This window comes from Henckelia pumila, chromosome 4, assembly GCF_033568475.1.
Source record: "Henckelia pumila isolate YLH828 chromosome 4, ASM3356847v2, whole genome shotgun sequence".
Taxonomy (NCBI): Eukaryota; Viridiplantae; Streptophyta; class Magnoliopsida; order Lamiales; family Gesneriaceae; genus Henckelia; species Henckelia pumila.
The window spans coordinates 206,883,749-206,908,070 of NC_133123.1; the positions used below are offsets into that span (position 1 = coordinate 206,883,749).

Genomic DNA, 24,322 nt, shown 5'->3' on the forward strand with positions numbered 1-24,322 from the left:
ATAGCCCGGATGGAGCATCAACCCCATTTTACCCGCAAACTTAGCTATGGAACAATGATTAGGATTTCAATCATTGTCCAAGCCCGGATGGAGTTGTAAATTTTTTTTTTCTAGGTGCGCTTAAGATAATAAGTGTAAACTAGAGGCTCATCAAAATTCATAAAACACAATCAAGATCCACAAACCACCTATTGCCGTGCAATGGTCAAACAGACAGAAACGTCATCAAATCTTTCGTTACACTCCACTGGTCTAACACAAGTGCTTATAAATATTCACGGTTCAACCTACAGTTTCTCATGTCAAGTCAAGAGAAAATTTTTTCAAAAATCCAATTTTTTCAAATAAACTTCATCATCATTGGCTATTATGACTCATCCTATTTATGCAAGACAAAACAAACAACAACAAAAACAGACTAGATGCAAACAAACACAAAACATTACTAATGCAACAAAAACACAACAAACAATAAAATAAACTAGTCTACCCCCCATAATTATCCAAAGCATTGCCCTCAATGCTTCAGAAATAATGAACAGAATGCAAGAACAAACACACAAATGCAAACAAAAATAACACTCCCCTGGTTGCGTATTCGTCCTCTTTATTCTTGGCAGTAATAGCTGGGGCGGTAGCAGCAGGCTAGGTATATCAGTCAGGCACGACACACTGTAATTGGAAAGAAGAAAAAATTAAAATAAAGAGAAAAATTTAAACTAAGCAAAAAGAAACTAAAAAGCAAGGTAAAGAACACTGGGTTGCCTCCCAGTCAGCGCTAAGTTTATAGTCTACAGCCCGACTATGCAGAAGCAACCATCAAAGAGCGGCTGCCGTCCATAGTAAGAATCATACGACTCTACGTATGGGTTTTGATTTTCTTCGCCCTCAAGCTTGGCGTGATATATGCAGTTTAAGCTTGTCGGTCCAGCAATACTCGGCATGAATTTTTTCTTTTGGAAGGAGACTCCGAATCTAGGCTGAAGCTCATAGAGGATGCAATATTGTGGAGTTTGCGTCAATGGCAAGAACGAATCTTCTGATGGTGTACAAGTAAAAAACATTGACGATATCAAATATGTCTCCTTGTATGGTTATTTCTCCTCCACAGTCACGTTTGGCTCTTCTTCGCATCAAGATTCCTCAAAAAATATTTCCTCATGATTTGGCGCAATTACTTCATTCTCTTGGCAGATCTCAAAAATTGGTTCTCTAATAAACGCAATCTGTTCATCCAAAAGACTCAAAGACTTGATGCGGCTTTCTAAAAACTGATTTGTCTATGTCTGCCGTTGCACCATGTTCTCCAACTGAGCCACATGATCCTCAAAATGCCCTAAACACTCTTCTTGATTTGTGGAGTTTGTGGAGGATATTGGTGACTCCCACCCTGCAGTGAAGGATCACAATGCCAATGATAGTCGAAATCTGTCATATCATTTAAGTGCATCGCACTGTCGTAATCTCTGTTGAACAAGTGATTGCCAGTGGCCAAAGCTCCATAATCTACCCAATGTCTTGTTAGCTCATCCAAACCACCATAAAAAATTTGAACTAGAGTGTAGTTTGAAAAATCATGGCATCGAAATCTGTTCGTCAAATCATTGAATCTCCCCCAAGCATCATAGAAAGGCTCCGAGTATTGTTGGCCAAATCTTGTGAACACCTGTCGATGATCCATCTCCAAGTACCTCACAATTAAAAAAAATAAAATTAATAATAAAAAATAAATAACTAAAAAAAAAATATCTAGTCTCAAGCAAATAATCTTTCCTAATATTAACTAAACAGTCCCCGGCAACGGCACCAAAAACTTGACCGACTAAATCGGTGTGATATAAATCTACTGGCAAGCGTACCAGGTCAAGTAATAGTAAAGTGGACAGAGAGTCCAAGTATCGATCTCACAGGGACTGCAGTCAATTCTCAGGAATTAATTATTTAGCTTAATCTAGACAAAATCATAAAAATCAATTTGACTTAAATAAAATAAGAATTTAAAAATAAAAATTGATTAAGAAATAAGAATTAAAATACTTGAAAAGAAAATTTAATTAAAACGAGACAACTAAGACACACGTAGGTACCAAACAAATCATGTAACATGTAGTTGATTCAGGATTCAAATTTAATCTTAGATCACAGGAATTATCCTATCTTGTATAAAGGTCTATTTTTAGAATAATCAAACCTATTTAAATATTGACGGATTAATCTTTTGTAATTCTAATCAAATTTGAATGCATTAAATATTTGTGAAAATTCAGTTTACACCCAAACCGCACACTGAAACCGAATTCTATTTCTAGTCGGTTTTACAATATGTTGATTATCAAAGTGATCGAAATCAATCCCTCCTCTGTCGACTTGGAATCAATTAACATGCAAGCAAACAGTTGATCAGACTATTCAGAAGAAAAATATAAATCTGACAATCAATAAAATAAAATCAACTCTGAAAAATCCCAAACAAGCATCCAAGTTTTCTACATAAATTTGTTCGGCTCAATCACGCCGTCTTGGTTGAATAAAAACTACTCAATAATTGAAACTAGAATTCAAAAATAAAATAAAGAAAGAAGAAGAAAAGAAAAGAAAAACCTTCTCTCCCAAGCCTTGTAGCCGCCTCCCTTGTGTTTTCTGCGATCTGGAACTTCTGAAACCCTTCAAAATATGATATATCATCTATTTATAGTGTCCGAATCTTGTACCAATTAATTTTCTTCACAAAATAGGATTCTCGAATAAATCTGACGCCAGAACACGTGCGCGCGCGCCTTGAAGAAGCCTCACGCGCGCGCAGAACAAAAAAACAGATTTCTGGATCAGCAACTCGCGCGCCACACAAAATTTCTGCTGCGAGCGACGATTTTGAAAAATTCATATCTCAAGATCTAGCCGTCGGATCGAGCTGAAATTTGAACAACAACTTCAAAACATCTTGATATTCATTTTAAACGGTGAAGATTGGATTTGAGTCAATCAAAAAGTAAATTTGATTTTTAGACCAAAGCTACTCCGTAATTCACTCTTCAAAAATCCATTTTCCTACAAAATCAACCTGAGGAGTGAAATACACAAGCATGCACTTAAACACATCAAAACAATATGAATGCACACAAGATAGACATAAACCTATCACAAAATAATGCACACAAAATGCACTTATCATGACGCACATGAGAACATACTTCTATTGTCGATGAGAATTGTTTTAATAAAATAGTTGAGAAGAGATTAATTTGCAGCAGATTAATGATTTTCATATTATTTTATTCAATAGTAAATTCAGTGTAATATAATTTCTATAGCAGGTATATATTATAAAATACGTGCAAATGATGTTCGTTAAAAAAACTTGTGTTACAAATACAAATGAATTTATAATTTATTAAAAACATATTGGTAATCAATTTTATAATTTTGCATAAATTAAACATTTTGAAAATATGATATAAATTAAACATATTGGTAATCCATAGTATTGACAACTTATTTTATCCCTACTGATTTATGAAAAATAAAAATATAATATAGACAATGCATTCTAAAACTTAAATTAAATTACTCATGTGCCAAATGCTTTTTTCATTATGTTTGGATTTTTATCTCTTTCACGATTTTTTCATTTGTAATCTGTATTTTGTTCTTTGCAAAAAAAGCATATTCTCATCATCTTAAATAACAATTTTTATGGTATTGTCGTCATCATTTATATTTATGTATCTTTATTCTTTGATTCTTTTGTTGGACGACATTTCTCATTTTTTTTTTGTTAGGATCGGGTGATTGGTTATCACTGACTATGCTCAACGGCACACCATGTAAACGCACAATCTCCTGATGTACTCTACCTTGACATGCGATCAATAGTGAACACGCGGTTATATGAAAGAAAATGTGCAAACTTGGACAATCTAGGGATGGCAACGGGGCGGGTCTAGGGCGGGTTTGGCTAAACCCGGGACCCACCTCTCCTCCCTTTGGACCCTCCCCGCCCATCCCTGCGAACTCGACGGGTCCAATCCGGGTTAGACCCGTTGAACCAGCCAAAAATTAAATAGTTTTAAAATTATTAAATTAAAAAATTTAAAAGTTTAAAAATTAATAAAAACCATTAAATTTAAATATATATTGATAATATTTAAGACAAAAAAAATATTCTCACAATTTAAAATTTATCAATTTGTAATTAACTAATAATTATTAATCAAAAAACATTATAATGATACATTTTTATACTAAACCTATTATAATAAAATTGATTCATTTCAATCCAATAATATTATTATACACTAAAATTATGGATAATATATTAATTATTTAGTACAAAAATATAATTTTATATTACTAATATTATATATATATTTTTATATTTATATATATACATGTATATTTTAAATTTATATATATATATATATATATATATATATATATATACTTTGGTGGGCTGGGTCCAAGGCGGGTTTGGCTAAATCCGAGACCCACACCGGACCCGCTTATGGACCCGTTTAGGCGGGTCTCGGGGCGGGTTTGATACGGAATCGGATTTAGACCCGACCAATTGTCATCTCTAGGACAATCTGTCCACAACAACCAAATATGGTTGCATTGCCTGGGGGACAGCGGCAAGTGAGTGACAAAATCCATCGTCACATGCTCCTACTTCCACTATAGAATCTCTAAACTATGCATCAGACCACCCAGTCTACGATACTCAGCCTTGACCTGCTGACAAACCAAACATCGAGATACAAATTGATAAACACTATGCTTCATATCTTTCTACCAGAATCTCACGTAGATCCTTGTACATCTTTTTACTGCTCGAGTGCAGGGTGAATCTACTACGATGAGTCTGAGACAAAATCTCATCACACAAAGTCAAATCGTCAAGCACAACTACTCTACCAGACAAACACAACCATCCATACGTCTGAAAATGGAAACTATATGTGTTGTCTCCCTGAGCAAGCCTGACTAACTTTTGCGTTTTCATATCTGAATACTAAATTGTCGGATACAGGAAAACAATCATAGCTCATCTAACACTGAAAATACTCGGATTCCTTGTCGTTCTTTCTTGTGTCTAAACATGAAGTCCAAAGAACAAATTCTTAAACTGCACTGGATACTGAACTGGTGCGTAGAGCGCTAACATAAACCTTACGGCTAAGCGCGTCTGCAGCTGGATTCGCAGAACCTAGATGGTATTTAATCTCACAATCATAATCCTTGAGAATATCCATCCAACAACATTTTCTCATGTTCAACTCTGCCTGAGTGAACAAATACTTCAAACTCTTATGGTCAGAATAGATCTCAAAGAACTCACCGTAAAAGTAATGTCGCCAGATCTTGAGTGCAAAGACAATCCTTGCAAGCTCTAGATCATGCACTGGATAATTTCCTTTATAGGTCTTCAACTGTCGAGAAGCATAGACAATGACATACCCATTTTGTGTCAACACACAACCCAAACCCTGAAGAGATGCATCGGTGTACACAACGTAACCTCCGGAACCATAAAGTAAATAAAGTACAGGCGCGATAGTCAGTCCACTCCTCAACTCATCAAAGCTTTGCTCACACTCAACCGAACAGATAAAAAGAACATCCTTCCTAGTAAACTATGTCAGTGTTCTAGCAATCCATGAGAAATTCTCGATGAATCGTCGATAGTACCACCCTGCTAAACCCAAGAAGCTATGAATCTCTAAAGCTGTTGTAGGACACAACCAGTTCAATGTAGCTTTTGTCTTACTAGGTCCAATGAAACACCATCTCGAGAAATTACATGACCAAGAAACACTATCCGGTCAATCCAAAACTCGCACTTACTAAACTTGGAATACAACTGCTTCTCATGGAGAATCTTCAGTACAATCCTCAAGAACCGCACATGTTCATCAATACAACACGTGTAGATTAAAATGTCGTCAATAAACATCACGACAAATTTTTCCAAATAACTTTAGAAAACTCTGTTCAACAAATCAACAAACACTGCAAGTGCATTCTACAATCCGAAAGGCATCACTAAAAACTCGTAGTGACCATATCTCGTACGAAACATAGTCTTCAAAACATCGTCATCTCGAACTCGCAACTGATGATACCCTAACCTCAAGTCAATCTTGGAATATACAGAAGTAATCTGAAGCTGGTCAAACAGATCATCAATGCGTGGAAAAGGATACTTGTTCTTTATCGTTACTTGATTCAACTGTCTGTATTCGATACAAAGACGCATAGAACCATCTGTCTTCTTGACGAATAATACTGGTGCTCCCCAAGGTGAAACGCTCGATCGGATGTATACTTTATCCAACAAATCCTGCAACTGCTGCTGCAACTCCCTCATCTCTGACGGCGCTAGATGATAAGGTGCATGAGAAATCAGAGTCATCCTTGGCACAAGCTCAATCCCTCGGACCAGAGGAAACCATGGGATCTCATCAGGAAAAACATCTGAATATTCGCAAATCACTGGAAACTCCACAATAGCCATGCTCCCTGTTGACGTCTCAATCTCATAGATAAGTTAGCATTCTCTGCCCACCTCCAAAGCCCGACAAGCTCTCAGAGCTGATACCAAAGACATAGGGATTCAAGCTCCCTCACCATAGAAAAACCAACTATAGTCCTCAATAGGACAAAACTTAACAATCTTTTGGTAACAGCACACAATAGCTCGAGAAGAACTCAAAATGTCGATACCCACATTACAATCGAAATCATCCATCGCTAAGATCATAAGGTTCGCCAATAACTCAAAGCCCTCAAACTCTAAAGAGCTACCCAAATCTACATTTTTGGGCAAAGCCTAATGGACGGTCGGGTAGATATAAATAAAAATTTATTAAAAGGGGCAGCCTACAACAGCCCGTGGGCGGCCCAAAATGACCCCAAAAAAATTTTCAAAACATCCCATAAGTAGATGGAAATGATTTTCTCATGCGTTTAAAAATTGACCTCAACATAATATTCAACAAATGCTACACAATAAAGATCAACCTAGGATCAAGATACCACTTGTTGGATCGGTTCTCTTGTGCTCGAAAACGCAGTGGAAGTTTAAAATTTTAAAAAAAACAACGAGAACATGTGTAGCATTCAAAAACATTAAACATCCATAGGGTGTTTAAGAAATTTTTACCTATCAATCTCAAAAAATTGATTTATGGCTCCAACCAAGTTGTGAATAACTTAACTCTTGAAATGGTAGACAATATCTACAAGCTTCCAAGAGCACACTGATGTGGTTATATTTTTCTATATTTATTTTAGTTAATTTGTATGATTAGTAGAATTTGCATTGATAAATTCATTTTATAGTTCCTAATCATTGTTTGTGTTTTGATATAGAAAAATAGAAAAATGGAGCAAAATAATTGAAGAAAAGAGCAAAGAAAGGAGACGGAAAAAGTAGAGTTGTTATTTAGAGCAACAGCTCTAACGAAGGGCTCTACCTAGAGAAAGAGAAAGAAAAGAAAATGAAGCGCTATCGCGCTTGTGAAGGGCTCTACCTAAAGGAGAGAAAGGAGTGAAGCGCGATAGCACTAATGAAGAGCGTTGTTGTGTATGCGGACAGAGTTTCGGGCAGAGAAGCTTTCGCTCGATCGGTAACTTTTTACCGATCGAGCGGGAGAAGAGATGGAAAGAAAAGTTGCGGAACAGAGCAAGGCTCGCTCAAGCGGCAGATTTTCACCGATCGAGAGCGGCGGAAGTTCGGGAAAATTTAATTTGAAAAGAAAAATTTCTTGAGAAGGACTCTAGCCTTGATTATAATATATTATCTCAAAAAATACCTATCTTGTAACCATCTTTGGACGGCTGAACTTGAGAGAAACATCTGGAGGCTAGGTTTTATCTTTCTTGTTCTTAGATTTAATTTCTTTCTTCAATTCTTCTAAGTTTTAGTTCTTGGTAGAGGAAGACGAATCCTTGCAGTTTATTTATCTCGTGAGATTTTAATTTTTATTGTTTAATTTTTATTTGAGTATCAAGAATTGTTTGGAATTGATTGTTATGCTTGTGTGTTTGATTATTGGATGATTATCTATTAATTTTCTCATACAATCTAAAGCTAAATTAGATATAAAATCCGTAATTATTTGATCCCTCTAATTTGCGAAGCAACTATGATTAATAATTTCCTCTTGTAAATTTATTAGTTCGTAGGAACAACAATTGAATAGATTAAATACAACCGCTTGTGCTTGTATTATCTAGCTTCATCAATTTCACTATTTTGCATGTTATCTTGAGTTTAAACATTAATCGCTTGTATTTGGTTTAATTCATTGGTAAGGGTTAATTTAGAATGCTTGTGTCTAATTAACTAAAATTAAGGTGAGATATGAATTAAATTTTCAATGATGAATATTCAATAAGAATTAATTATTTTTAGAGAATCGATGATCGAGTGAATAACTTCAAGGGTGTAGTCGACCGATACCAAGGTTTGTTAATTAATTACATTTCCATAATTTTAATTCTTGCATGCTAGTAAATAAAATTTATTTTAAATTGCTTCTAATTAGTGGTAGTTAAATTCAAATTCAAAAACCCCCTTTTCATTTATTTTCAGTATTTTTAAGAACACAATAAATTGCACCTTTCTCGTGGGAATGATCCCTAATCTCGCTACTACATTTTTATTTAGTTAAACTGAGTTGGGTTAATTTGGACGTGATACGACTAAGCGCTACCAAATTTTGGCTCCGTTGCCGGGAAAGGCGTTTAATTTATTTGTGTTTTTTTTGTTTTTATTTTACTCATCGTTTTCTAATCTATTTTTGCAAGAATTCATATGGTGTAACACTTCGAGATGCCAAATCCGCAAGTATTCACAATTTTTCTCCAGCAACACGGAGAGCCATTCTACGCAGCATGAAAGAGATTCAAGGATTTGGCAACCATCTTCCGGTATCATGATTTTTCTAAATATTCTCTCCTTACATTTTTTCTTGAGGGTTTGGATGCAGTGACAAGAAGATGGGTAATTGATGGAGCTTTCACAACCGGTACTCCACTATTTTGTCGAGATGATGATAGTATGATACACCCGTTGGATGATATGGCAGAATTTGACTATTATCGATATTGGGATCTTACACCACAGGTATGGAGCCACCAATACCCACAGGATACTCAATACCCGAATTTTACAGACCAACCATTCGAGCTTCAAAAGGAGGAGGAAAGTTGTTCTCAATTGATCTTACATCCGCTAGAGGATATAATGAGCAAGTTTGTGGCATCGAATGAGGCAGCTATAGAAGATCTAATCAATTCTAGATGCCACCTTGTGGAGAAAATAGAAAATATCAAGAGATTAATTCTCCATGAACACCAAGAATAGGAAGTGAAACAAGATACTCAAGCAGTAACCAACCCAATTTGGTTCGATGATGATGACTCAGAGAACCAGGATTGGGAGTGCGAATAAAATCATGCTGAAGATTTAGAGGTGTTTGAGTCTTCCCCTCTTATTGAACCTCAGTCGAAAGATGTTCTGGAAGAAATAGAGTATGATGGAAATATGTTTCCACTCAAGTTTGAGGATGACGGAGTTCAAGAGTCTATCGATTTGAGCTCATCGATAGTATTATCATACACACATTCCCACGATCCTTCCCTTCCATCAATACCAGTTTCAAAATATGTTGGCTTCCGAGAGCCCACAGAGATGTTCTCTTCCCATTTTTACTAGCTGCTATGGAGTGTTGTTAGGGTGACGAGCTTAAACTGTATACATCTAGCCAAGCTTGAGAGCACATGAAACAAAAACCCATTTTTGGTGTCATATGACACTTATTTTGGGCGTCAGCTGCTCTTTGAGGAGTGCTTATGAGGGTCAAGATGAAGACTAAAAATCAAGTGCTGCTTGGGAGGCAACCCAATGAGAGTATTTTCTTTTCATTCTTAGTATTTATTTTTGTTTTGCATTTGTACTTACATTGGGGACAATGTAAGATTTTAAGTATGGGGGAGAGGACTTAGCCAGTCATTGAGAGGATTCTGCGGGTTTTTGAAAGAAATTTTTTTTAAGAGCTCATAGTAAGTAGGATGATGATTGATAGCCGATGATGATATGAAATTGGAAAAATGAAATTTTGTGAAAATTTTTTCTCTTGATTGGATATGAAAAACCGTAGGTGGAGTAGTGAATATTTTAAGCACACATGTTTGACTAGTGATATTTAGCAATGTATTGGATAATGTTTGTGTCTGTTGTACCATTACACGACAATAGGTGTTTGTGGAGCCTGATAGTGTTGTTAAATCCTAATGATTTTTTTTGACATTGCATATACGATCTTGGGCTCACCTGTTAAAATATTTTTTTAATGAAAATTTTGTGAAAATGAAATTAACTCCATCCGGGTTATTAGCAAGAGATTGAAATCCTAATCATCTTATTTTTGACTAAGTATGCGGATTGAATGGGGTTAAAATTTTGAAAATTTTGAAATAACAATTCCATCCGGGCTTGGAAAGTGATTGAAATTCTATTCAATATGCCATAGCTAAGTTTGCGGATTCCATTGGACAGTAGCTCCATCCGGGATATATACAAGAGGATTGAAATTCGAATCCTATCTTAGTTATAGCTAATTATGCGAGTAATTATTGGGGATTAAGAAAAACCGGATACAAAATTCGAAGGTGCGTAATTATATATCAAGAGAGTTGTGTTTGTTTAAGGATTGTTGGGAGGAAGGAGCTTTTGATGGTGATACATACACTGAAGTGTCATAGGTCGACGAACAGTCTTAAAACTATGTCTTTTGAAGTTGCATCTAGCTGGAATAACATGACACGCACGCACGTTCACACTTAACTGGAGGTGTATTGTGGAAAATCAAGAGTATTCGTAAGCTTTTTTTTGTAAGTTAAAACTTCTCTGAGGCTACGTTGTTCATGATTTGTCCTTGCTTATGTTTTTATTTACTTATTGTTTTTGCTTGACTTTGCTCGAGGGCGAACAAAGGTTAAGTATGGGGGAGTTTGATGTGGTTATATTTTCCTATATTTATTTGAGTTAATTTGTATGATTAGGTTGATTAAATTCATTTTATAGTTCCAAATCATTGTTTTTAATTGTTTTGATTTAGGAAAATAGAAAAATGGAGTAAAAGCATTGAAGAAAAGATCAAATAAAGAAGATGAAAAAAGCAGAGCTGTTATTTTGAGCAACAGCTCTAACGAACAGCTCTAACGAAGGGCTCTACCTAGAGAAAGAGAAAGAAGAGAAAATGAAGCGCTATCGCGCTTGTGAAGGGCTCTACCTAAAAGAGAAAGGATTGAAGCGCGATAACACTAATGAAGAGCGTTGCTGTGTATGCGGACAGAGTTTTGGGCAGAAAAGCTTTCGCTCGATCGGTAACTTTTTACCGATCGAGTGGGAGAAGAGATGGAAAGAAAAGTTGCAGAACAGAGCAAGGCTCGCTCGAGCGACAAATTCACCGATCGAGCGCGACGGAAGTTCGGGAAAATTTAATTTAGAAAGGAAACTTTCTTGGGAAGGACTCTAGCCTTGATTATAATATATTATCTCAAAAAATACCTATCTTGTAACCATCTTTGGACGACTGGACGTGAGAGAAACATCTGGCGGCTAGGTTTTATCTTCCTTGTTATTAAATTTAATTTCTTCCTTCAATTCTTCTAAGTTTTAGTTCTTGGTAGAGGAAGGCAAATCCTTGAAATTTATTTATCTCGTGAGATTTTGATTTTCATTGTTTAATTTTTATTTGAGTATCAAGAGTTGTTTGGAATTGATTGTTATGCTTGTGTGTTTGATTATTGACTGATTATCTAATAATTTTCTCATACAACTAAAGCTAAATTAGATATCAAATCTGTAATTGTTTGATCCCTTTAATTTGCGAAGCAACTATGATTAATAATTTTCTCTTGTGAATTTGTTAATTCTTAGGAACAACAATTGAATAGATTAAATACAATCGCTTGTTCTTGTGTTATCTAGATTCATCAAATTCACTAGTTTGCATGCTATCTTGAGTTTAAACCTTAATCGCTTGTATTTGAGCTAATTCATTGTTAAGGGTTAATTTAGAACGCTTGTGTTTAATTAACTAAAATTAAGGTGAGATAGGAATTAAATTTCCAATGAAGAATACTCAATGAGAATTTATTATTTTGAGAGAATCGATGATCGAGTGAATAACTTCAAGAGTGTAGTCGACCGATACTAAGGTTTGTTAATTAATTAATTTTCGATAATTTTAATTATTTCATGCTAGTCAATAAAATTTATTTTAAATTGCTTTTAATTAGTGGTAGTTAAATTCAAATTCAAAAACCCCCTTTTCATTTATTTTCAGTATTTTAAGAACACAATAAATTGCACCTTCCTCGTCGGAATGATCCCTACTCTCGCTACTACATGTTTATTTAGTTAATCTGAGTTGGGTTAATTTGGGCGTTATACGACTAAGCGCTACCAATAGCACTAATGAAGAGCGCTGCTGTGTATGCAGACAGAGTTTCGGGCAGGGAAGCTTTTGCTGGATCGGTAACTTTTTACCGATCGAGCGGGAGAAGAGATGGAAAGAAAAGTTGCGGAACAGAGCAAGGCTCGCTTGAGCAACAAATTTTCACCGATCGAGCGCGACGAAAGTTCGGAAAAATTTAATTTAAAAAGGAAACTTTCTTGGGAAGGACTATAGCCTTGATTATAATATATTATCTCAAAAAATACCTATCTTGTAACCATCTTTGGACGACTGAACGTGAGAGAAACATCTGGCGGCTAGGTTTTATCTTTCTTGTTATTAGATTTAATTTCTTCCTTCAATTCTTCTAAGTTTTAGTTCTTGGTAGAGGAAGACGAATCCTTGAAATTTATTTATCTCGTGAGATTTTGATTTTCATTGTTTAATTTTTATTTGAGTATTAAGAGTTGTTTGGAATTGATTGTTATGCGTGTGTGTTTGATTATTGACTGATTATCTAATAATTTTCTCATACAATCTAAAGCTAAATTAGATATCAAATCTGTAACTGTTTTTTCCCTTTAATTTGGGAAGCAACTATGATTAATAATTTTCTCTTTTGAATTTGTTAATTCTTAGGAACAAAAATTGAATATATTAAATACAACCGCTTGTTCTTGTGTCTCATCAAATTCACTAGTTTGCATGTTATCTTGAGTTTAAACCTTAATCGCTTGTATTTGGGCTAATTCATTGGTAAGGGTTAATTTAGAACGCTTGTGTTTAATGAACTAAAATTAAGGTGAGATAGGAATTAAATTTCCAATAATGAATACTCAATGAGAATTTATTATTTTTAGAGAATCGATGATCGAGTGAATAACTTCAAGGGTGTAGTCGACCAATACCAAGGTTTGTTAATTAATTACTTTTCCATAATTTTAATTCTTGCATACTAGTCAATAAATTTATTTTAAATTGCTTTTAATTAGTGGTAGTTAAATTCAAATTCAAAAACCTCCTTTTCATTTATTTTCAGTATTTTTAAGAACACAATAAATTGTACCTTCCTCATGAGAATGATCCATAATCTCGCTACTACATGTTTATTTAGTTGAACTGAGTTAGGTTAATTTGGGCGTGATACGACTAAGCGCTACCACACACCTTGCTCAAAAATGAAACAAGCATCCAAGAACACTCCTTGTTCAAAAATGGCCTCCATTTCAAATTAGGTTCACGACTAGTCATACTAGATACACTCTAAATATGCACTAGAATATTTAGGGCATCTTTCATTGAGAATTTCTTTGTATTTTCTCCTAAAATAAAAGAAAAAAATTGGATAAAAAATGTAATGAAGTTTTCGGCCATATTAAGTTGGAGAGAAGGGAATATTGCTTGTATTGGTACATAAAAAGTGTGTTATGACAAAAAACAAAGCATGCATAGAAAAGTGTGCATTTTGTCTTTTAACTCTTTATATTCACTCTCTCTCATGTATTGTATGTATTATATGTCAAACATATACATACATGGCCCATGAACTTAATAATTAATTAATTATCAAACTTAAACCCATTTAAATTCAATCAATTAATTAAATCTAAGTTGAACTCATTCAAGCCCACTAATAGAATAATTATTCAACACTATTTTTATTTGGGCTCTATAAGACCCAATAGTGTTTAATTAATTCAACACTTGAATTAATTTAATTATTTGGACTCTACAAGGTCCACTAGTATTTAATTAATCAACACTTTAATTAATTTAATTATTTCATAATAATAATAATAATAATAGTTTTGTAAATCACATTTACAAAAACTGATTATTTATTCAAGTCAAATTTTAATCTTGGAATACATTCACAAATTAAAAGTTACTTCTCATTTATTCTCCTTTAGAAGTCATACCTCTAATTTATTTCACTTATAAACACCTTTATAAGCCGTTCAACACATTGAACTAATTTTATTCTCAACGAGATCTAGAAAGCTAGTACTTGTGTGACCCTCAATGGTTCAATGATACAACTAGCAGTGGTTTCACACCTCTATGTGATTCGGGATCAATAAGTCCCTTATATGAGCATATCCTATATAGCTCCATTCTTATTTATCAACTCCTTGACAATAAGAACGTCAGAAAACTCAAGTCTGATGGTACCCAACCAATCATGTTAAACATCTAGAAGCATCACTTACATGAATCCCTAGGTATCAAATGATAGTGTCTACAAGAACCATTCAATTATGGTTAGCGTACAGTACGGTTCCTTAAACTTATATATCCCGGCCGATTCGACAGCCATTGGTTTATCGAGAGTTGTCATTGAATCGATAACTATGTGTCATGTCGTAGGTGCATCGAAGGTGTAATTCAAGAAACCCTTTTCTTAATTACCACCTACTCTGATCAGAGATTTCAAGCTACATATGCATGAAATCACATAGGATATCCATACCCAAAGGTAAGCGGTGAATCCCCAACTACAATGCATAGACTCCTATATATTTTTCGTCACAACACCAAACATTGCCACCTGATGACCCTAGTTGAGTTGGTAAACAAGTCAAAGTGAAGCGCTAGCATATAGAGTCTCCATGTTACCAACAAGTCAAAGTGAAGCGCTAGCATATAGAGTCTCCATGTTGTCCTGGGTCTTAAGGACTAATGGTGTACAACCATAAAATAGGACATTTTCACTCGATAAGTGAAAACCACTTTGAAAGTTCTTTAGAGAGGGTTGTTCAGTGCACTATACAAAGAGCACCTATTTGCATGCTTGGACATCACCATGTCCCCTACCAATGAAACATGTACTAGTCTCAAGCTCGAGCGACCTTTATCCTTCTTTGTAGCGGCTGAATCGACTAGGAACGATTTAGAATATACAGTATTCCAAATATGAGTTTCATGATAGTCATCACATTTTCATCTCATATTCTTTCTACTATTTTTATATTCAAGGGTTTTATCTATGCAGCTAGCATGAGTATACAGATAAAGGTGTGCCAAATTAAATAATTTCAAATATTATTAAAATAAATATTGTCATACAAGAGTTCTCTCAAGGACCATCGGCCAACACTTGGCTCGACGGGCACCTACTCTTACAATTTCCCACTTGCACTAGAGCCAACTACCCATATGCTTCAAACCCATTGATTCGCGATGCTTTTTGAATAATGGTCTTGGCAAAGGCTTAGTTAGTGGATCAACAACATTATCTACGGAGGCGACTTTGTCTAATGAGACGTCTCCTCTTTCCACAATCTCTCGGATGATGTGGTATTTTCTCAGTACATGTTTGGATTTTTTATGAAACCTCGGATCCTTCACCTGAGCAATAACGCCCGTGTTGTCGCAGAACACCGGGACTGGATCAAATCCATTAGGAATAACGCCCAAATCTTGGACGAAATTCCTTATCCAAACAGCTTCCTTTGCTGCTCTGATGCAGCAATGTATTCTACCTCAGTGGTGGAATCCGCAGGGCTGTTTTGCTTGGAACTCTTCCAAGAAATAGCAGCACCATTGAGCATGAATACAAAATCAAAAGTTTACTTTGAATCATTAATATCGCTTTGTAAGTTAGAGTCGGTATAGCCTTCCAATTTCAGTTATCCATCCCCATAGACCAAGAACAAATTCATAGTACTTCTCAAGTACTTGAGGATGTCTTTCACAACTTTCCAGTGTGGAAGACCGGGGTTCGATTGATATCTACTTGCAACACTCAGTGCAAATTCCACGTCAGGACATGTAGATATCATCCCATACATGATACTACCAATAGCAGATGCATATGGAATGTGTGTCATCGCCTCTATATCTGCATCGATCTTGGGAGACATGGACTTGGATAGGGACACGCCATGACACATTGGTATCAATGTATGAAGATCTATTGGGAGACATGGACTTGGACTCTTTCATCGAGAACCTCTTCACGATGGTATCAATGTGTGCAGAATGGGTGAGACCAAGCAATCTTTTCGATCTATCCCGATAGATCTGTATTCCCAATACAAAAGATGTTTCACCCAAGTCTTGCATCGAGAACTTACTCGCTAACCATACTTTAGTTGATTGCAACATTTCTACATCATTTTCAATGAGTAAAATGTCATCATCATAAAGTACCAAGAATGTCACATCACTCCCACTGACTTTCTTATACACGCAAAGTTCCTCAGGATTTTTAGTAAAACCAAACTCTTTGATTGTTCCGTCAAATCTGAGGTTCCAGCTCCTAGATGCCTGCTTGAGACCATAAATAGATATCTGAAGTTTTCATAATATATGCTCACTTCTGATACATGCAAACCCTTCAGGCTGAGACATGTAAATCTCTTCTTTAATATCCGAATTAAGAAAGGCCGTCTTCACATCCATATGCCATATTTCATAGTCATATCATGCTACTATGGCTAGTAGTATACTTATAGACTTGAACATTGCGACTGAAGAAAAAGTTTCCTCAAAATCAACTCCTTGTCTTTGAGTATAACCTTTTGCTACCAATCACCCCTTGAAGGTCACCACCTTCCCATCCGCCCCAAGTTTCCTCTTGTAAATACATTTACACAGGAACAATTCCCTCAGGTGGATCTACAAGATTCCACACTTGGTTCGAATGCATGGAATTCATCTCAGATTCCATAGCTTCGAGCCACTTGGATGAATCAACATCAGATAATGCTTCCTTGAAGGTCCTTGGATCACATCCATGGTCAGACTCATCATGGCCTTCTTCAAGAAGCAGACCATACCTCATAGGTGGTCTCGAGACCCTATTGGATCTCCTAGGATCTTGTATCTCCTTTCTTGATTGTTCGGGTATGGGCTCTACAACCGTGGGTGTTTCTCGAACCTCTTCGAGTTCTATCATCTCCCATTTTCTATCCAATAGAAATTCATTCTCTAAGAAGTTTGCATTCCTAGAAACAAACACCTTTGTTTCTTTGGGATGATAGAAATAATATCCAACCGAATTCTTTGGATATCCCACAAAGTAGCATAAAATGGATCTATCCTACAATTTATCTCCCACTGTCTGCTTCACATAAGCAGGGAATCCCATATTCTAAGATAAGAATACTTAGGAGGCTTTTCTATCCATATCTCATATGGTGTCTTATTAGCTGCCTTTGAATGGACATTGTTCAATAACAGTGCCGCTGTTTCAAGCGCATATCCCCAAAAGGATGGCGGCAACTCCGTGAACCCCATCATAGACCGAATCATGTCCATCAAAATCCGGTTACAACGTTCTGAAACACCATTCAAATGAGGTGTAGCGGGCGGAGTCCACTGCAAGAGAATATCATTCTCCCTAAGATACTCTTGGAATTCAGCACTCAAGTACTCACCACCTCGATCCGATCGAAGTGTCTTGATGCTTCGTCCCAATTGTTTCTCTACTTCATTTCTGAATTCTTTGAACCTTTCAAAAGCTTCATATTTGTATTTAATCAAATACACATACTCATACCTTGAGAAATCATCGGTAAAGGTGATGAAGTAAGAATGTCCATGCTTAGTGGTGATGCTAAGTGGACCTCACACATCTGTATGGATCAAATCCAACAGTCCTTTGGCTCGCTCCACATGGCCCTTAAAGGGAATTTTGGTCATCTTTTCTTTTAGACAAGGTTCACAAGTAGTAAGAGAATTAATATCAGACATATCAAACATGTCTTCTCCCACTAGCTTGTTCATCCTTCTTAGGGAAATATGACCAAATCCAGCATGACACAAGTGTGTCGGATTTAGAGTATCTTGTTTTCGCTTGTGTGTTGTTGATATTGCTTGGACATTATTCAATGGAATATCTTTCAATTTTAAATTATAGAGATCGTTTTCCAATTTGCCTGTACCAATTAAACATTCATTCTTGTAAATATTGCAAACACATTTGCCAAATGAACAAGAATATCCATCTTTATCAAGCATAGAAATGAAAACAATGTTTTTCACCAAATGTGTTACAAACAAAACATCTCTCAATACTAATTTAAAATCATTGTTCAACAATAAGTAAACATCTCCCACGTTTTTGGCAGCAACTCTTGCTCCATTGCCCATCCTCAAGAAGGTCTCACCTTTCCTAAGTTTTCTACTTCTTGTCATCACCTGCAATCATTACAGATATGTGAGCCACAGCCGGTATCCAATACCCAAAAAGAAGAGTTAATTGAAATGTTTAATTCAATGTAGAACATACCCTTTCCAGAACCATTCTGGTCCAGATATTTCTTGCAGTTACGCCTCCAATGTCAAGGATTCTTGCAGTAATGACAAACGTCACAAGTCTTGCCATCCTTAATTGGTGTGGCTGCCACAACGGGACTCAGAGCTTTCCTATTCAAGGGCACGTTTTTCTTGGGAGGAGGAACATAAGGCTTCTCTCCATTCCCACGTGGTCTTTTCTTTGCACCAGATGAAGAACCCACATAAAGAACCGGCTTCTCTTTCTTGATTGTGGACTCGTACCTAACAAGAATGTGAACCAACTCCTCAAGTGTCGGTTCCATCTTGTTCATGTTGAAGTTCACCACAAAATAATCAAACGAGCTTGGCAGTAACAAGAGTAACATGTCCGTGGTCAACTCGACTGGCAACACAAGATCCATGACAACGAGTTTTTCCACAAGCCCAATAATCCTCACACCATTCTCATGGACCGAAGCCCTATCTCGCATGCGCAAAGTGATCAGCTCCTTGACTGTCGCATGTATAAGGGGTCATCTTTGCTCACCAAAGAGATCTTTGAGATGCAAATGAATGTCAGCAGCATGCTTTGCACTCTCAAAACTCCTCTGCAGCTCATCATTCATAAAAGTCTGCATATAACACTTGGCTTTCAAGTCATGGTCACACCAATCCTTGTAAGTCTGTAGCTCCTCAGGGCTACATCCAGTCAGAGACTCAGCAGAGTCCGACTCATCAAGTGTATATGCAATCCTTTCCGAGTTCAAGACGTACTGAAAAATAATAACAGATATATTTTAATGACTATTTTAAAATATTTAGTAATATATAATGTATGGACTTTTACTTTATAAATTTTTTATCCCACTGTTTTGACATTTCCACTACCCTCTAGTGAAAATGGGAAACTCCTTTCCTCAGTAGGTACGTAAGGTCTAATTAGCCAATAATGATCCCGAATAATATCAGTCATTCCTAAAAGATAGTTTCCAATTGCATCTTCATGCAACCCTTACGTAAACTTTTGTCTCACGCTTTATTAGGACCCAATAATATGACGTCGTTCATCTTTACGTGTCAAGTCTTACCCATCGATATTGAACCTTAATGGACGGTCGCCATGAGTTCCCCGAATAATATGAGCCAAAATCATGGGAGTTTCACGTAGTTCACAACACTATGTCAATGAATGTCACAGCTTTCCGGCGTCCAAACCCCCCACCCCCCCCCCCCCGCACCCCCAATATTATGAGCCGAGCATGCGGGTAGCGTTTATCATGCACCCATTGTCGATGGAAGACATGTAAATTATTAACAATGTTATAATTCACCCTTTCGGGCTTGATATAAATTTTGAATCTAATTCAAAATGAGGGTTTTTAATTTTGAAATTGTCTCATCATTAATTTTAAAAGCTCGCCATGTTTGTTCGTATGTTTGCCGGATTCATGCAACTTTGTTATTATAAAATAATAACGCACATACTCATTATTTATAATATATCATGCATATATTATAAATAGTAAATTAACAAGATGATCAATCGCCCCAATACTATTTTGGCCCGTGTGAGCCAAACACAGGCCTAGGTCCAATCCTAGGAAATGCATGAGATGCAAATTCAACAATTACATAAGCTTCCAATATTTACATGTCTTGGATCTTCATAATTCATCATGGCCCACCATATTCCAATCTTGATCTTCCACTATAAAATATTTTATAATAAAATATTCATGGCAAATAGGGATACATCTCATGAGGTGAAAATGGGCTATAAATCAAGCCCACTTTAAATTTGATAATTATTACAACTCATTCAACACAAAATATTCTAGCATACACCTAGAAAATTGGGCTTGGGCTAGTGATCATCCTTCTTGCATAATATCACATATCATACACATCAATTAATTATCACAATAATCAATTGATAAAATATTATATATCTTGGTCCAATCACTAACCGCCACAATTATAAACTAAATTAACAAAATAAACAAACACTTTTGTTTAATTTCTAATTAATTTATTTATAACCGAATTTATGGCTCCAACCAAGTTGTGAACAACTTAGCTCTTGAAATGGTAGACACTATCTACAAGCTTCCAAGAGAACACCTTGCTCAAAAATGGTACAAGCCTCTAAGAACACTCCTTGTTCGAAAATGGCCTCCTCTTCAAATTAGGTCCACGATTATTCAAACTAGATCCACTCTAAATATGCACTAGAATATTTAGAGCATTTTTCATTGAGAATTCTTTGTCTTTTCTCCCAAGATGAACGACAAAAATTGAAGAAAAAATGTAATGAAGTGTTCGGCCATATTGAGTTGGAGAGAAGGGAATATTGCTTGTATTGGTACTTAAAAAGTGTGTTACGACAAAAGACAAAGCATGCATAGAAAAGTGTGCATTTTGTCTTTTAACTCTTCATATTCACTCTCTCTCATGTATTGTATGTATTATATGTCAAACATATATATACATGACCCATGAACTTAATATTTAATTAATTATCAAACTTAAACCCATTTAAATTCAATCAATTAATTAAATCCAAACCTGAACTCATTCAAGACCACTAGTAGAATAATTATTCAATACTATTTTTATTTGGCTCTACAAGACCCACTAGTGTTTAATTAATTCAACACTTGAATTAATTTAACTATTTGGACTCTACAAGGTTCACTAGTGTTTAATTAATTCAATACTTGAATTAATTTAATTAAGTTCATAATAATAATAATAGTTTTGTAAATCACATTTACAAAAACTAATTATTTATTCAAGCCAACTTTTAATCTTGGAATACATCACAAATTAAAAGTTACTTTCCCATTTATTCTCCTTTAGAAGTCATATTTCTAATTTATTTCACTTATAAACTCTTTTATAAGCCGTTCAACACATTAAACTAATTTTATTCTCAACGGGATCTAGAAAGCTAGTACTTGTGTGACCCTCAATGGTTCAATGATACAACTAGCAGTGGGTTCACATCTCCATGTGATTCATGATCAACAAGTACCTTATATTACCATATCCTATATAGCTCCATTCTTATTTATCAACTCATTGACAATAAGAACGTCAGAAAATTCAAGTCTGATGGTACCCAACCAATCATGTTAAACGTCTAGAAGCATCACTTACATGACTCCCTAGATATCAAATGATAGTGCCAACAAGAACCATTCAATTATGGTTAGCGTACAGTATGGTCCCTTCAACTCATATATCCCGACCGATTCGAAAACCATTGATTTATCGAGAGTTTCCATTGAATCGATAACTATGTGTCATGTCGTAGTTGCATCGAAGGTGTAATTCAAGAAACCCCTTTCTTAATTACCACCTATTCTGATCAGAGATTTCAAGCTACATATGCATGAGATCACATAGGATATCCATACCCAAAGGTAAGCGGTGAATCTCTTACTACAATGCATCGACTCATATATGTTTCGACACAACACCCAACATTGCCACCTGATTACCTAGTTGAGTTGGTAAATAAGTCAAAGTGAAGCGATAGCATATAAAGTCTCCATGTTGTCTCGAGTCATAAGGACTAATGGTGTACAACCATAAACTAGGACATTTCCACTCAATAAGTGAGAACCACTTGAAAAGTCCTTTAGGAAGGGTTGTTCAGTCCATTCTACAAGGAGCACCTATTTGTATGTTTGGACATCACCATGTTCCCTACCAATGAAACATGGTACTTACATCGCAAATACTAGTCTCAAGCTCGAGCGACCTTTATCCTTCTTTGTGGTGGCTGAATCGACTAGGAACGGTTTAAAATATACAATATTACAAATATGAGTTTCATGATAGTCATCACATGACCACTCATATTCTTTCTACTATTTGTATATTCAAGGGCTTTATCTATGCAGCTAGCATGGGTATACAGAAAAAGGTGTGCCAAATTAAATAATTTCAAATATTATTAAAATAAAAATTGTCATACAAGAGTTCTCTCAAAGACCATCGGCCAACACTTGGCTCGACAGGCACCTAATCTAACATACAACCAGTATCTAAATCAACAGAAATAACTGATATACAACCTGATATAAAGACAATACTAAAAATCCACAAACGAATACCTGGTACGAAAACAATCCCAACACCGCTGTAGTTCAACAACTGCTACCTCTCAGTTTGTCCAACCTAAGCCCTGCCCCGTGGAATTGGGTGTTTAGAACCAAAAACCAAGGACATGAGCTAACAATGTTCAATACTAAAGTATGAGTATACACATGCTATGAATCCTAATGAAAATGAATGGATACCAAAAACCTAACACGGTATAAACACTACTCAATCAAAGACGTCATGGTATGTGGCACGCTGGGCCGTCGCATCAGAAGGTGGCTCACACACCAGAATAAAAATGTGGATATAGGCGATCTGATCTCGTTACCAAACGGATCCAAACTTCCACTCAAGAACTCGAGGTTGAGTGACCCCTCTACATGTTATATCAAGGTATCGGCTCAACATGATAAATGCATGCAGCGTAATAATCATGACATAATATTGATAAGTGTGATTTCATGCATTATTTTGTGTTAGTTTTTGAGTCCATTTTTCATGCATTCGTGTTGTGTTAGTGTCATTTAAGTTTAATTTTATTCTTATTCATGCATATTGTCTTCATTTCACTTTCTTTGGTTTAATTTTAGGAATTAAAGAATAAAATTAAAATTTTAGACACAAAAGAAGAGCCTAAGAAAAAGAAGAGTCACAAGAAGGAATTACGAAGCAGCAATTGTCCAAAAATTACTTATGATGCTTAATAGATCCAAATTTAATCTCCACCGTTCATAATATATTTTGAGGTGTTTTGAAGCTTCTTTCCAAATTTTGGCTCGATCCGATGGCTAGAACTTTAGATATAATTTTTCCAAGAATTATGCGCGAAGAAAAAAGGACCCAGGGCCCCCCCCTATGCCCTGTAGAAAGAAAATGACGCACTCGAGCGGGACTTTTATGCGCTCGAGCACGAAAGGAAGAAATTTTTTTCTTGTACAGAGAGTTTGGTGCTCGAGCGGGGGTTTTATGCGCTCGAGCGCGATCGCGGACAAGTTTTTTATTTTTTCGGACTTTGTCAAAAAGGAAACACAATTGATTTAATTTGGGGCATGTATATATATGAAAAACACAGCAGGGAATGGGAACTTGATGCATAGATCAAAGGCGGTGGCTAAGTATTGGAAGAATTAGAAGAACCTTCATATTTTCATCTTTTTCTTCTTAAGTTTTTTTTCTTTTTATGATTTGAAACTACTTTTTGAATATTGTTCTTGTTTATTGATTAGTTTTCTTTAACCAAAACCACGAGATTGGATCGAAACTGATTTATGTTTGTGAGTTGGTTAAATGTTTGTTATATTTTGAATATTTCCGATTATTGATTGATGTTAGATTAATATTTCTTGTGAATAGTCACATGCGTGTTGATTAATCACGAATCGAAAGAGGTTGATTAAAGATAGTTTCAAAGATGCCAATCAACATATGGTTAAACCGATTAGAAATATTATTCGGTTTCAGTATGAGGTTTTAGCTGAAAACTGAATTTTCATAAATATTTAATGCGTTTGAGTTTGATTAGA

The 24,322-nt window shown here is 35.7% G+C and overlaps 2 protein-coding genes across 2 annotated transcripts; both read right to left on the minus strand.

Moving 5' to 3' along the window:
• Positions 1-4,768: 4,768 nt before the first annotated feature.
• LOC140862669 (uncharacterized) lies at positions 4,769-6,511 on the minus strand. The gene is made up of 4 exons (XM_073265701.1): positions 6,126-6,511; positions 5,373-5,622; positions 5,166-5,279; positions 4,769-5,008 (listed from the first exon to the last, which is right to left on the minus strand). Exons 1-4 carry the CDS (start codon positions 6,509-6,511, stop codon positions 4,769-4,771), a joined length of 990 nt encoding a protein of 329 aa, XP_073121802.1.
• Positions 6,512-18,754: 12,243 nt separating this feature from the next.
• On the minus strand, positions 18,755-19,180 carry LOC140862670 (uncharacterized). Its single transcript, XM_073265702.1, has one exon. It carries the CDS (start codon positions 19,178-19,180, stop codon positions 18,755-18,757), a length of 426 nt encoding a protein of 141 aa, XP_073121803.1.
• Between the last annotated feature and the right edge of the window lie 5,142 nt (positions 19,181-24,322).